The 16,424-nt window shown below is 35.6% G+C and overlaps 1 protein-coding gene across 1 annotated transcript in view; it reads right to left on the bottom strand.

Moving 5' to 3' along the window:
- Window positions 1-346: 346 nt before the first annotated feature.
- Window positions 347-16,424, bottom strand: part of LOC124641863 (large neutral amino acids transporter small subunit 2) — a 39,738-nt gene continuing 23,660 nt past the window's right edge. Inside the window, exons 4-13 of the mRNA XM_047180111.1 lie at window positions 14,931-15,033; window positions 13,384-13,509; window positions 7,427-7,520; window positions 6,858-6,999; window positions 4,258-4,388; window positions 2,940-3,108; window positions 2,518-2,611; window positions 1,962-2,120; window positions 1,220-1,275; window positions 347-1,023 (exon numbers count right to left, since the gene is read on the bottom strand). Of these exons, the coding sequence (XP_047036067.1) occupies window positions 1,021-1,023; window positions 1,220-1,275; window positions 1,962-2,120; window positions 2,518-2,611; window positions 2,940-3,108; window positions 4,258-4,388; window positions 6,858-6,999; window positions 7,427-7,520; window positions 13,384-13,509; window positions 14,931-15,033 (1,077 nt within the window). The 3' untranslated portion in view covers window positions 347-1,020. The remainder of the gene's footprint in view (window positions 1,024-1,219; window positions 1,276-1,961; window positions 2,121-2,517; window positions 2,612-2,939; window positions 3,109-4,257; window positions 4,389-6,857; window positions 7,000-7,426; window positions 7,521-13,383; window positions 13,510-14,930; window positions 15,034-16,424) is intronic.

The following is a 16,424-nucleotide window of genomic DNA, read 5'->3' as shown; positions in this document are numbered from 1 at the left end:
CTGCTATGACTTTTAAAACTTAAAAGTAATATTTTTCTTAACACAATTTAGACATTTTTGGAGATTACTTAGTGCGTGACAAAATCTAAATACAATTTTTGAAGAAAGAGTTGGTTTAAAATGATAAGATTTGCTCACCATGAAAAAGATACATAGTTAGCTTTTCTTCGGCCATGGTAAAATTTAGGTACTTTTTACTAAATCAGCAAGTCAAAGTAGGGGTAGGTACTGTAACGTAGTTAGAAACTTTTTCGTTTGTAAGGTTTTATTCGTGAGATATTTTTGATACTGACCGGGCAATCATTTCAAATGTATTCGATTTGTTCCATAGAATAGTTTTTATATATTGAAGTATGTCACTTCACCCCCGAGTCAGCGAATAAACGCAAAGTTAAAGTTATTATTGAATGTTTTAATTTAATATCCTGAAGATCCCCGGTTCCTAGCGCACCACGCGCTACAGTACACATTCCAGATAATAGAATGTCATAGTTCTAAGATATACTGGTCGTTATTATATATCCTATAACATATAAACTACTTACATATTTGGTAATTGAGTACATTTAATTGTATTTAAAACATACAACAAGTAAACGACTCCCATATTTGCGATTAATCGCATGAAAAAACCTTTAAATACAAAATAATCGCAAATATGTAAGCGGCCTTTTTAGGCCTGTGCCTTTATATTATACAGTGAATGGTATAACAGCTTTATTTTAATTTTAAATACATATAAAAAGCACGATTATCCTTGTCCATTTTACTCTATAAAACTAGTACTTTGACATAAATGGGAGCACGGTAGTGAAGAGCCAAGTTCAGATAGATATTGCTTTAAATAATATAATAATTTTAGGTGACTACATATAAATATGTAGTTAACTAATAGTACAAGGTATTTTGGTCGAATTGTATGTCTTTTATTTCATTGTTTTATAAGTAAAACGGACCAGAGTAACCGTCCTTACCGATGTGGTCGGATATGTTGTCGGATGCAGTTGTCAATTAGGGCGTTCACTGAAAAATAAAGAATATTATAAAGTCTTTAAAAACATCGAATCAATTATTTTAGGTAGGTATTCTTTTAGAAACTAGTTGATAAAAGTTGGGAAATTGAGACTAAAATTGTCGGTAAAACGATCAGTATAAGGATATTTTATATTGGATCGTTTTATACACGTGGAATTTTATTCCAGTTATTTTTGTACCTTACCTTTATTTTGGGTCTCGCCGATAACGTCAACTTTTGTACCAGGAGAGTTGCAACATCTGAAACAAATACCAAATGTAAAATCCATAGTCTTTACCATTTCCCGCACCCGGGTAACAACTAGTATACAAGCTGTTGATTTGCATCCGTGCCATATTCAAGGACGTAATTATGCTAATGATTCTCGACCCAAATCAATAAAAAAATTGGTACGTAATTTTTTTTCTTTAATTTTTTTTCGGAATTCCGTAAATGTCATCTAGCCTTATTTAAACTTGTCGCGTATGTTACTGGCGTTAAAACCGTGCTGCACCCTCACACAAACGCAAACACAAAGCATTCGTAACGATCACTCATAAATTTCATTCATAAAATTGGATTACTTCGAAAATACCACGACATTACAATGACAAAAAAAGCAGTGCATATTAGTTATTTCCCATCTACTGTAATTCCAATCGACTATTTATGTATTGTATGTCCTCCTCCTGAACTATGGCACAAATGCAAATCAACACCTTGTATATCCTTTCTAAGGATTTAGACAAATACCACATTTATTTTAAAGTCAGTAACTTTTGTGTTAAAGTGCAACAAACTAAGCTATTTTCACATTTAGAGTATTAGTATTATAGTATCACATTGAACGGTGTATGTAGTTGAGATAAAACCAGGCAGATAGATGGCTTTATAAGAAAAAAATATTGTAGTGATTAAAAAACCAGGTTATATTGATATCACTTACTGGTGATAGAGCCGAGGCACTTGATCCTGGTCCTGGGATGCAGCAGCAGCAGGTAGACCGGTACAGCCGTGAGGATCATGAGGCAGCCGACTCCGGTCTCCGCGGGAGACGCGAAGGCCGGGAATGCCACCACCAGGATCGTGCAGATTATGTAGATCACTGTGAAGGTAGACGGTGTTGTAAAATAACTGCAGCTTAACTACAGTAGGTATTATAAGTAGGTATATATGACTAGCTTTAACGGCAAAACCTAGAAAAACTTGAACTTGATGAAATGCCTGAGAAAGCAGATCACTCAAAACATCGGTGACCGTGCCGTACTGCCCTATAGGGTTGTATGGATTTTACAATTTTAATACAATAAAATTACATGATTTTATCAGTGGTATCTAAAGAGAGCAACTAGATGTAAGTACAATTGAGGTACAATTCATGAAAAAATGTATACTTTTTCGTTATGAATAAGAACTGTGACTTATTAATTTCTCTCAAATTCTCATTAATAAACTCTCGTGAATAGCTGTATTGTGTATAATATATAATTTGTGCAACTTACCAGGGAAGAATAGATTGACTTTGATGGGTCGTTCCAGGTTTGGTCGTGTGTACCTCAGCACGGGTAAGCACAGAACTGCTGCACCGATACTCAGCTGTAACAGAAACATATTGTTATATTATTGATTGCACTTGTAAAAGGCAAAACAAGATTTATGTTGGCAGTTGGGTAGTTTCGGATTACCATCACTGATCACATCAAACTATCAGAGTGAATTGAGCCACAATGACTTTTAGGAGCAATATTCGATCGACATCATAGTCATCAGCCTTTTTATCGTCCCATTGCTGGGCATAGACCTCCTCTCAAATACAGAAGGTTCGAGCGTTAATCACCACGCTTGCACCACGGTTGGTGATGTCAGACGTCAATCCACATATAAGTATTTATTTCACTTTCCTAAACATATTTTTTCTACTCACCCAAGTAGCGAACCCAACATAATTGATCAGCGCATAGATATCCGACACGGTGAGGTAGACGAGACTCAGGAGTGCCACGGCCAGCACTGCAGCAGCAGGAGTGGCGCGGGAAGACACCATGGTCAACATCTCCGGCATCTGACCCTGAGCTGCTCCCGCGTAGAACAGTCTAGAAGAAGAATAGTGGATTGATGAAATGAAATAATTTATGTGTAGGTACAGAAATATGGTGTTAAGTACATGGACTGTTTGTTAAAGGTTTTATATGGGACTCTAAATTCGACAAGTAACATGAACACAAGGTACGGCAGAGAAACGATGAAAAATTCCGTTTTTTTGCTTTTTTGTAAGTTCAGTGGTATAGTCTGACAGAAACGGGCCATTGCCCATTTCACAGGTTATGAATAAAATCTTTGATAACCAAGCAGGAACTGCAGGATTATTCGACAAAGTCACTGGGAACATAGGTGGAGATAAGGATCTAAAAAAAAAGTATTTTAACCTTGAATACGATAATACGAGCTATTGTGTGGAGGACGTGATCAATTTTTATATTTATTTCTCTATTGAATACGTTTGGACTTGGCTCTTTTTTGCGTCAGTTTTTTTTATAATTCATCGCATAAATGCCATCAATATATGGGATATATTAAAAAAATAGGTATTCAGAAGACTAATATAAGAATCCACTTAATAAGCGATTGTTTCGCACAACCTTCATGCCTAACCTTCACAGTATAGTTACATTAATTTACTTTCACTAGTTACAGTTATTTGTGATCGTTATTACATGAGAGAGGCAGAGGGCAGAACCGGCCAAGACGTTAATTTATATAGGTAGGTAGTTCAAGAGAAATATTTCTAGGTCTATGAATTTAGAAATTAATGGTCAGTGTAAAGGTCTTGTATCTACAAGTACTAATGAGTACTTTCAAGAAAACAGTTTTTTTTTTATTTCAGCTTACATAAGGCTTATACGAGGTTTCAGTCTCTTTCTTTTCTTCTTTCTTTCGTGTATAGACAGTTATATTGCAGTTATTTAAAACCGATTAATATTGTTTGATTGTATGTATAATTTAATTATGAATATTGTTTTCTTTTGATTTTTCTTAATGAATAATAGTAATTTGTTTGTGTGAATTTCTGATATGGGTGAATTTGCCTGAAATAAATGACATTTTATTTATTTATTTTATTTAATAAATATTGTTATGGAACATGCTTATAAAAATTAATAAAACAAGTATAGGTATAAACCGACATAGAGTCGAGAAGGTCAAACCTACCAAAACTAGTGTAGGTATTATAATAATTTTACCTGGACGATGTAAGCAGTACGCCATTAACAGCTCCGAAGGTGGAAGCTGCCACGAACAGCGGGATGGAGAGAGCGAACCAGCCGAACAGACGCTCCGCGAATGTCACTGCTACTGCTGCTGAACCCAAAACCTGGGGAACATGGAGCCTGTTAGTAAGAGTAAGCGCAAAATATATATTTTTTTAATATGAAAAAGGGGCAACTTTATCGAGTATAAGGTATTAAAATTGGTGTTTCTGATGTCTGCATTTATGTTGTTTTTTTTTCATAAGAGAGTGCATAAGACAGTACATAAGAGAGTACATAAGAGAGTACATAAGAGAGTACATAAGAGAATACATAAGAGAGTACATAAGAGAGTAAGTATATAAGAGAGTACATAAGAGAGTAAGTACATAAGAGAGTACATAAGAGAGTAAGTACATAAGAGAGTACATAAGAGAGTACATAAGAGAGTAAGTACATAAGAGAGTAGGTACATCAGAGAGTACATAAGAGAGTAAGTACATAAGAGAGTACATAAGAGAGTACATACGAGAGTACATAAGAGAGTACAGAAGAGAGTATATAAGAGAGTAAGTACATAAGAGAGTAAGTACATAAGAGAGTATATAAGAGAGTAAGTACATAAGAGAGTACATAAGAGAGTACATAAGAGAGTACATAAGAGAGTAAGTACATAAGAGAGTACATAAGAGAGTACATAAGAGAGTAAGTACATAAGAGAGTACATAAGAGAGTACATAAGAGAGTACATAAAAGAGTACATAAGAGAGTAAGTACATAAGAGAGTAAGTATATAAGAGAGTACATAAGAGAGTACATAAGAGAGTAAGTACATAAGAGAGTACATAAGAGAGTACATAAGAGAGTAAGTACATAAGAGAGTACATAAGAGAGTAAGTACATAAGAGAGTACATAAGAGAGTATATAAGAGAGTAAGTACATAAGAGAGTACATAAGAGAGTATATAAGAGAGTAAGTACATACGAGAGTACATAAGAGAGTATATAAGAGAGTAAGTACATAAGAGAGTACATAAGAGAGTAAGTACATACGAGAGTTCATAAGAGAGTACATAAGAGAGTAAGTACATAAGAGAGTACATAAGAGAGTAAGTACATAAGAGAGTACATAAGAGAGTACATACGAGAGTACATAAGAGAGTACAGAAGAGAGTATATAAGAGAGTAAGTACATAAGAGAGTAAGTACATAAGAGAGTAAGTACATAAGAGAGTATATAAGAGAGTAAGTACATAAGAGAGTACATAAGAGAGTACATAAGAGAGTAAGTACATAAGAGAGTACATAAGATAGTACATAAGAGAGTACATAAGAGAGTACATAAGAGAGTACATAAGAGAGTACATAAGAGAGTAAGTACATAAGAGAGTACATAAGAGAGTACATAAGAGAGTACATAAGAGAGTATATAAGAGAGTAAGTACATAAGAGAGTACATAAGAGAGTACATAAGAGAGTATATAAGAGAGTAAGTACATACGAGAGTACATAAGAGAGTATATAAGAGAGTAAGTACATAAGAGAGTACATAAGAGAGTAAGTACATAAGAGAGTAAGTACATAAGAGAGTACATAAGAGAGTACATAAGTGAGTAAATATGTATAAGGAGTACATAAGACGGCTTGTATAATGTTAGTGTACCTTTGTTATGTTAGTGTTTTTATGTTCCTTGATCTGAATAATTTTAAAAATCAACATAAATTCAACATAACCTATTTTTGTGATAATATGATATATCGGGTGTGTCGTTCATAATCACATTAAATTAAATGCGTTAATATATAGGTTAATATATGTCGATTAACACAAAGATAAAAGAAAAATAAGTTATAATAAAAAAATGATTTCTTCAAACAAAGTAAATGGAATAAAAATGTGCAAAAATTAGAACACCATATAAAAGTCAGTCATTACAAACAACTGAAATTCTCCCTTGAAAAATATCAAAACCATGGAAGTAATAAGTACTACGTGTACGTGTTATTACTTCCATGATCAAAACATACGATACTCCTAACTTGTATCTCTGCTTTACACATGATGTTGTAAATTATAAAAACGAAAAATGACTCCTGCGGTTAAACCACTGAATGGATTAGGTTATTTTTTTTACAATTCGCCATAGAATATCATAAAGTATATGCGATATGATTTAATGTGATTGTGAACGACACACCCGATATATCTATACTATATCCCATGGATTTCAGGCCTGTCTTTTTGGCACCATCAAAGGTCTATCATAATGAACCTATTAGTAAAAATTTCATTGCTGTCGATTATGGATTATTTTTATATGAAAACTAGCTTCCGCCCGCGGCTTCGCCCGCGTTAGTTTCGGTTATATCGCGTTTCCAAGAGAACTCTTCAAAAGACCGGGATAAAAACTATCTTTCTCAAGGTCAACTCAATCTCTGTACCAAATTGTATTAAAATCAGTTAAGTGGTTTAGACGTGAAAGCGTAACAGACAGACAGACAGACAGAGTAACTTTCGCATTTATAATATTAGTAGGGATTAGTAGGGATTTAGCCATATCCTTTAGTTACTGATAGTTTCAGGTTGGACTTACTTCAGTAGGCGACAGCGTGGTGTAGAAGGCGACGTTGGTAAAAGTATATACGACGGTGACGAGAGTGCAGGAGATGGCGATGGCCCGCGGCAGATTACGTACTGGATCCTTCAACTCTTCGATTATAAAGTTCAGGTAGTTCCTGGAAATTGTAGTGCTATTGTTAGAATATGTAAAAGTAAAAGGGTATTAGTAAAAGCAATTCATATAGTCTCTTCAATCAAATTAATACGTAATTCATTTTTGGACTTTTTGTACGCCAAAAAAAGACAAAGACCTTCTTTTCACTTTTTCCATCGTGTTTTGCTGGAAGGAATACTAACGAACACCCCAATGTGTATGTTTGATTTGAAATGTTAATAAATATTTTTTTTCTTTATGGGGCTTAAACAGTACAATGATGTGGTGAGTGGTATAATTAAAGGTATACGAGTTAAAGGAGGAGATATAAAAAAAACACAATCAACATATTGTGATCAACATTAGCTACAACCGACCCCACAGTTACCCCATTCACATCCATTAGCTAAACTGTACAGAATCCATACATTTGAAAAGTTAATATTTACCATCCGTTATAAGCGAAAAGTCCCGAGTAGAATGACAGCGCGATGGATGTGACGTCATTGGTTGTTCCCTCAAACGTAAAGTGCTGCACCTCACCTGGAATAAAGGAAAAAGATACTTATTACATTAAATTATATTTAAAAATTGTTAGGTTCGAAAATTCCAAAAAATGTTGTTGTAAAGAAACCCTTTCTACTCCACGAAAGGGTGTCTTCAAATTATTTAACAATGCATATTTGGTTGGACTTGGCTTGCGCACTACCGTGCACCCGAATAGGTGTCAAGTCACATGAGAGTAGAAGTTTTATTATTTGCTTGGTTAATTTAAATAAATCTGTACATTTCTTACCGAATATACCTAAATAGGTACAATAGGTATTGATTCTTACACAATACTTTGTAACATATTTATTACAGAGTTATAATTCGGCCAAATCCATTAAGGGACGTCACACCATCAGACATACCCCCAAGACGTTCTACCATTGTAATGTTATTTCACACGCGCCGGATCGCGGCAATCATTTAATAACGTGGTCTTTGAAACCGCCCACGCTCAGGAAGTGTGAATTGCTCTTATTTGTGCATTGTTGCATTGCTTGGTACATACATAAATACATGGGTGACCTGAGACTTCCATTAGTAACATACATTCATCACCATCATCAATATCATCTGCCTTTTTGAGGGTTCCGTACCCAAAGGGTAAAATATATATTGTTTTCGCTCCTCTGCCCGTCCGTCCGTCTGTCACCAGGCTGTGTCTCATGAACCGTGATAGTTAGAGAGCTGAAATTGATGATGTATTTTTGTTGCCCCTATAACAACACAATGCTGAAAACTAGAATTAAATAAATATTTTGGGGGGCTCCCATACAACAAACATGATTTTTTTGTCCGTTTTATAAATAATGTTACGGAACCCTTCGTGCGCAAGTTTGACTCGCACTTGGCCAGTTTTTTTATAGTCCCACTGCTGGGCTGCGGCCTCCTCTAACACGGAGAAGGATTGAGCGTTAATCACCACGCTTGCTCAATACGGGTTGGTGATTTCAAATTTAATAGTCCAGGTTTCTTTGAGATGTTTTCCTTCACCTTTAATAAGTCATTGGTGGCTAAAATATACTTAGAAAGTACATCAAACTTAAGTACATAGAAAAGTTGCCGTTAACCTAATTTAGAAAGAAGAATTATCTGAGTGAATGTGATTCACGTGTCACTTATATTCTGAAAGATTGTCACTATTAAATCGATCATAAAAATCTGGCAATAAATGCTTATAAGTCGACTTGCTACATAAAGTACTGGTCTAATCATTACTTGATTAGTTCATATTGTTTCTAATTAAAACGTGATTGAAGAGGTAATAACGAGGAGAGAAAATCGTTAAGAGTAAATAGGTACAGCTTCAAAAGTGGCTGAACAAATGTAATTCTTCAAAACTGCTTAACACCGTCATTGATATTTTACCAGAGTATTTATCGACTTTTTTTCAAGTTTAGGCAGTTAAGTATATTTTGGCGTTTGTGTTTTCTAATAAATGAAGAACCTTTGCGAAAATTTTGATTGGTTCATCTTCTTTTGACGCTGACCGTACCTACGGGCCTTAGTTAAACACCTCTATAAGGCTCAAAAGAAAAACCAATACTGAATTTGCATCCTTTTGTCAGTTAATTGACCAATTATACTGTGCGTTACCTTTCAATTATTTAGAGGTCTCATAAAACCCGCAAACAAACACAAAATACTTGACCAATCATAAGAAATGTCCCATTCATACTTTTTCATCGATCTTGCAAAAAGTATGAATATATATTTTTCTTTTTACAGTAGTGCCAATGTCAGACTTTATTACTACAGACACGAAACTCCATTCAATAGCTTAATTGAATATTTATCTCTTTTGTTAGAATTCCAGTGGTAATCGATAATGATTGAGGGTTTTTTTGATGACACTTGTACCAGAAATTGTATGATGATGTTAAAAAGATCGATGAAGCAGAGTAAACGGAGGTAATCTCATAATGAAGATTGAGGCATTATCACCTCCCTATCCTTTTTTCCAACTATGTTGGGTTCGGCTTCCAGTCTAACCGCATGCAGCTGAGTACCCGACTGCCTATCTGATCTCTTCAATCCAGTTACCTGGGCAACCCAATACCCTTGGTGAGGCTAGTGTCAGACTTGCTGGCTTTTGACTACCCGTAACGACTGCCAAGGATGTTCAATTTAAGTATATCTTTGATTGTTTACTCATTATTATCTACAAATTCTTATTTCTTTCTTCGTCTGTCAATCACAATACATACTTAGCTGAAGATTGCTATCGTAATTAACTCTTAATCAGAAATATGAATTGAATAACTAATTTCATGAAAATGAGAAAGAACAATGGTATAACACGCTCTTTATTTTGTTACATGACTTTGCACAGTGAGTTTTGTATAGTAAGAGGGGTATTGGGTTGCCCGAGTAACTGGGTTGAGGAGGTCAGATAGGCAGTCGCTCCTTGTAAAGCGCTGGTACTCTGCTGAATCCATTAGATTAAGCCGACCCCAACATAGTTGGGAAAAGGCTCGGGAGATAATGACTTTGTATATTGAGTTGATTTGTTACCCCTTTCACGGGGAAACAGCTAAACCGATTCAGATGAATTTTTATGGAGGAAGATTCGAAGTACCTTTTTTATGCTAAATCATCAAATGACCTCCCGATGTGTGTTAGCAGCGTGAGGGAGTATCAGACTCTTACTGACTAAAACCCATCATGTTCTTTCTTAAGCCCGTTATGTACCAGGGCTGCGGAAACACTTTCGAACAATCCTGCATCCCGGGCAAGGAGATCTTAGTACCTTGAAGTAAGCTAATTTTTATCAAAAGAGATAGCTTTTCCCCCTAATTGAAATGGAGCCAGCATTTCTTTTTCACAGAATAGGCGAGAAATAAATCAATTAAGTTCCTTTCCATATTTCTATTAAGATCCCCGAAGCAATCTTTCTTCAATGTCTGGTGGAGTGCCGAAGCAATTTGCTTGAGATCGGTTCGTTATCAAACCGCTCTTTTATCTAGCTACTTCGCCTTGAACTGATTGCGAACGGGTTTTTGCAATATTGATTTTATTTGTATTTTTTATTATGATTATAAGTAGATAGATAATAGACCCCTGTTCAGGGGTCGATTTGTGATTTTTTTTGTTCTGAATAGTGGCACAGATTTATTAATTGGTGTTACCAGTGTTACTAAGACCAAGAGATTTCAGATAGTTGAGTTGCCTGGGCAACTGGGTTGAGGAGGCCGGATAGGCGGTTGCTCCATGGCCACATGGTACTCAGATCACATGCATCTGGCTAGGCTGATAGCCGACCCCAACGTAGACAGGAGAAGTCTAGGCAAATGTTTTTTTAATCTGTATGTGAATTTAATTTGATTAAATTACATTTAATTGTTCGTTAAATCTTACAATTTTATAATGTATGTAGGTACTCAATTTGTTTCTTAATCATAAAAAATAATTTTGCTCTGTTACGTTTTTCCACATTTTCCTCGTCACATTTGCATACTCACAAAACAGGTTTTCGTTTCTAAGCTTTCTTCAATCGCCCTTGAAAGCTTATATAAATCAATACAACGGTGTTTATTACCACACGACAAATTAATTATTGAAATACCTGTCCGTCAGCGAATATCTAGTTTATGACCAAACTTCCCAATAGCAACGATTCAATGTCAAAATATTTCTCGACCATCAAAATATAACAAAATAACGCAAGTTTCTTGAAAGGTCAATAACAAGTTCTTTTTGCAAAATAAATACCAAATTTTCCTTATAGGTTTCTTAATAAACTGGTAAAAGGTATTTCCGGATTTCTGCGATCGAATGAATGCCATAGTCTTCATATATGTCTACTTTCTGGCGTTCTTTTGTTCTGATTTCAAATTAAAAAAATTTGGGAACTTCTTTATGCTTTTAAATAAGAGCAGTCCCCATTTTTATACCTTTTTAAAATCGATTAATAAATGAAAAGTATTCCCGATATTTTTTTCAGCGGCCAAGTAATTCTGACCAATAAAAAAATACGCTCACACCCTACGCGCAGCATTATGGGATTCAATGATAACAAAAAAGAACCCCTCCTATTTTAAGAGGAGGGTAAAATGGCAACTCTCTCGGGAATTTAGCTCGCCCTTTTCAGTTTTCCTGCCCTAAACAAATATTGTTTAAAAGTCCTGTTTTTTATTTGTTCCTTTAGGACAAACAGGCTACTGGACTTTTGAAATTAGCGCCATTTTTTTACCGCCGGCGACCTTAAAAGGAGGTTTATTAGAACACATCCCAAAGTTGAATATTTAGATTGTTATGAGGCTCTAAAACTTTAAGCAAACCATTACCTATAAAATTACATCTATCTGCCTAGCCTTCTTTCTAACTATGATGGGGTTGGCTTCCAGTCTTACCGAATGTAAAATGGTGTACCTACTCTGCTATATACAGCATTTTATATGAAGCGACTGCCTATCTGACCTCTTCAACCCAGTTACCCAGTCAACCCAATACTCCTTGGTAAGACTGATTTTCAAACTTTCTGGCTCCTTACCTTTATAAAAATTACAATAAAACGTAATGATGTAACAGCTGTTTTCTAAGCGTCATATCTGCATAAACTAAGTGGATCATGGTCAAGTTTAAAACTATCGTGAACGATTGACTAATCATAATAGACGCAATCAAATTCTGTCTCGTGAGCGTTTGAAACTGGTTTGTTTTTATATTTGTTGTTTAGACTTTCATCAGCGTGTTTATCATTATCATCTGTTGAGATTTTTTTTTTGTAACGGTGTTTTTTTTATAATTATTTTTGTAAAACCTACCCTTCCTTCATCATCTGTCTATCCCAGCTATGTTGGGGTCAGTTTCCAGTCTAACCGGGTGCTGGGGTTTTACATGTTGCGCCACTTCTACAAAAACCTTTCACCTGCCCTTATTTCCAATGTTGAGGGTCGGGGAACATGCTTTCTTCTTTCTTACTCTTTTCTAACATACTTTTCGGCCATATCTTCTTCTACAAACCATCATAATCTTGGTTTTTTTTTTTACTTTATTTGCACCCAATATGCAATTTGTCAAATCCATTATATTAAGTGCATTAATTAAAAACCCTTTTGGATCAGGTTTTATACAGCCATTAGAGTGACGTTGAGTAGAGAGTAGAGATAAGGAAGACGCGTGGGTATTCCTGAATATTACGTACGACAAAACTGAATTTTAATTCAATGCTTTGTTCTTTCTGGTCCTTAGATCCAATCAAGTAAGCAATTCTTTTGATATTTAGGTCATTGAATTAAATACACATTCTCTATAAGTAACGTGATGTAGTATTTGTTCAGACGGTATAAAGAAACGTTTGTTTGCACAAATGTTTAAAATGCTCAAGGTTGATCAGTGTGTTTAATCAGTCATTGAGCAATCGTTTAAGCTTACTCTTTGAATCAAATCAATAATCATAATGGAGCTGTGGCTGGGACTTACTTAAGTGAAGGTTACGGTGACAATTCTTGGATATTATTGGAAGTAAGTACCTACTATTACTCGGATTGAGGAGGTCAGATAGGCAATCGCTCTATGTAAAGCACTGCTTCTCACCTGAATCTGTTTAGACTGAAAGCCGACCCCAACACTCAATAAAGATACCAAATTTTTTTTAGAAAACCCTTGATTGATTTAACCCTGTTTCACCAGGTACAGTTACCCCTAAGCAAACTACACATCACGCTTACCTAGGTAATGTCAAAATTCACTCCGCTGAAATGTTAACGTCAATAAAAAGGCTGAGCGTTCAGAAGCATATTTTCCCTTTAATTTTTTTCTCCTTTATGTAATGCTTCTTATATTGTCCATGTGTATTGCGTCTTTTCACGTGTCAGTAAAATTTATTTTCTTTCTTTCTTTCTACATAACTTACCTCTGCAAAGTTGATAGATGCCAGCAGCAATGATGATGAAGAGCGCCAGCAGCTTGGCATAAGTGAACCAGTCCTGTACCCTCGTCGCAGCACGCACTGACCAGCAGTTCACGAAGGTTAGCAGCACTGAGAACAAGACAGGGTTTTAGAACTTGAGGGTGCATGTAGCTAGAGCAAGTTAACATGCCCAAGTGACAAGAGCACGCGGGTGGGTTGCTTGGTACATGCGCGAGTCGCTGGACTGCATGTAACCTGCGCATGTGCCTCAACATGCGCAAGCTTCTTGCACCGTGTAGATGCACCCTGACTTTGTAAATGGTAGGTTCTGGTAATGTAGAGGGGTGTAAGCTTAAAGATCTTTTGGGATACATAGTTATGAGACTAAAAGCCCTCGCACCGCAAACTTTAACTTCAGGGAGCTAAGCTATTAAAAGTTTATGGCACTCATGGACGTTATTGAAATACCTAACAATAGCATTATTTCTGCATAATTTTATGAAATGCCATCATATATTAAGAGAAATAGAGGAATTGTGGACCATAATGAATTATTGGGACAAGAAAAGAAAGTGTAGCTATTTTAAAATAAGGTGCTAGGTACTTAGTAAATTAATCTCTGAAATAAGATTTTCTTAAGAGGCGTAGGTAAGTAATCCAAAGATTTGAAAACAGAAGGTTCCAGTTCACTTAATCATTTGTTTTAGCGATTCGAAACACGTTTTCCAAAGTTGATTGCTGTTTCACAAAGTGGGGCAAAGGACCAGAATTTGCGGTCCGGTTCCCCTGGAATTCGTTTGAAGTGAGCAAGTAATTAAATCATTCCTGAAGCTAGGAATGCTCTAATTAAACGTGAGATAGACCACTGAAATCACAGGTCTTAGGGCATTTCTGTTTTTTTTTTTTTATTAAGGCATACAAGTGTGGCTATTATTTGAACATCTTTGGCAGTCGTTACGGGTAGTCAGAAGCGGTCAGATTCGGTTCGTCGTTGTGAAAGCCTGAAAATGTTTACTGCTTGGCTAGGCCCCCCAAACTGGGAGGATTCGGAAGTTGTGGCATGCCTGTTGGTAAGCATAACCATAACATTGTGATATCTAAGTATGCTGAAATGCGATCGCCCGCGACGTTCGCAAGATGGGCATACTCAGCATCCAACGGTATTTGATAACTAGTCAAATTCAATACTTTAATGAACTGTCAAAAACGTGTTACCTATTTAGAATAGTAGATATGCATAGCGTCCATAGCTCGGCTATCCAGTTATATCATATAACATTCAATGCAATAAAATGGTATAAATTACATTCTAAGTGTTTTATAAATAAATACTAATTGGACAACTGAGTTATGGACACGTAAATTTTAAAAACCCTGTTTCGGCACTATAACCATTTGGGTAGGAAAATGGTGTAAAAAAAAAGAGATGATGGCAGACTGAAGTGTATGGAAGAAGAAAATCTGCTGCGCACCCCGATTGAAATCGGTATGGTATAGTAATTAAAGTGCAGAGGATGAAGATGGGTAGCAAAATGATATATACTACTCACGTATACAGCAGGCTGCTAGTAGCCTGGTAGCGTCTTCAGGTGGGTCACACTCAGGGAAGATAGGCTTCAGCACGTACACGCTGAAGGTTAGTGCTACTATGGCCTGTAAAGAAATAAAGAGTTTCATCCAGCTCAAAATATACATATGTAGGTAAATATACAATGTTATGTATTTCTCATTGATTAGTAAATCGTCTGTTGCAAGCTACAAATGTTAATTTGGACCATCAAAGTCCAATAAAAAAATAAAGTTGATTGAATACTATTGAAAATAACTTAATATTAACATTACTCGTGAAAATATCAAGTCCAATCGAGTATCCAAATCTTATTTAAGATGCCAAAATGAGATTTGGATAAAGCCTACTAATGAGGTACTACTAGTACTACGACTACTGATGTAATAAAATCTTCTGAGCAATATCTTACTACGTTAAATCCGCTTATATAGCCAGCTCAAGAAACTTTAATAATAAGCAAGTAAAAAAGGTTTTTTCTTTTCTCCCGCATAGTTTTTGCGTATATTTTAAGAAGTTTAGAATTATTGTAAAAAACCGGCCAAGTGCGAGTCGGACTCGTGCACGAAGGGTTCCGTAAATTACAGTTAAATCAACCTATCTCAAAAACTATAAGAGATACTTTGATCAAACCAAAAATCGTTGAAAGAGTTAATTAGCATGCATCACCTCTATTTTTTTTAGAATTTTATACCCCGTAGTTATAAAAATAGAGGGGGGGGGACATACTTTTTACGACTTTGAGAGCTGATATCTCAAAAACCGTTCACTTTAAGAAAAATGTTTTTTAGAAAACTTTATATCATTTTAAAAGACCTTTCCATTGATACCCCACACGGGTATGTACATCGAAAAAAAAAATTTCATCCCTCAGTTACATGTATGGGGGGCCCCACCCCCAATTCTTTTTTTTACTATTTAGTGTCATATTTTTGTAGCGGTTCATACAACACATATTCCCATCAAATTTCATCACTGTAGTACTTATAGTTTCCGAGTAAATCGGCTGTGACAGACGGACAGACGGACAGACGGACAGACGGACATGACGAAACTATAAGGGTTCCGTTTTTGCCATTTTGGCTACGGAACCCTAAAAACCCAATGGAAATCAGATATAAACTAGTCCCACGCTGGGCGCCAATAGCTACAAATGTCAGATAAGTCGTAAAACAAATCTCCATACTGTTTTCTATTCTCATAAAGAGCAGTTGATCTACAAATAAAGTTCAATCTAGTATCGAAAGAATAGAAATCCAATAGTGCTAACATTTATAAAAGTCCCACGTTGGGCGCCAGATCGTGATTTGGTAGGTGTTATATAGTAAAATAAATCACTGTAGCAATATTGTGTTTTATCCTAGTATTCCTATACAATGCGAAAGTGTTATTTCTTTAGTAAACAAAGAAGGTTCAATTATCTGTTGAGCTATATTTGTTTAGACGTCAATACGCGTGGGTGGACGCTGACTGGAGT

This window comes from Helicoverpa zea, chromosome 23, assembly GCF_022581195.2.
Source record: "Helicoverpa zea isolate HzStark_Cry1AcR chromosome 23, ilHelZeax1.1, whole genome shotgun sequence".
Lineage (NCBI taxonomy): Eukaryota > Metazoa > Arthropoda > Insecta > Lepidoptera > Noctuidae > Helicoverpa > Helicoverpa zea.
The sequence above is the reverse complement of the archived record's forward strand: the minus strand, read 5'-3'. Positions and strand labels throughout refer to the sequence as shown.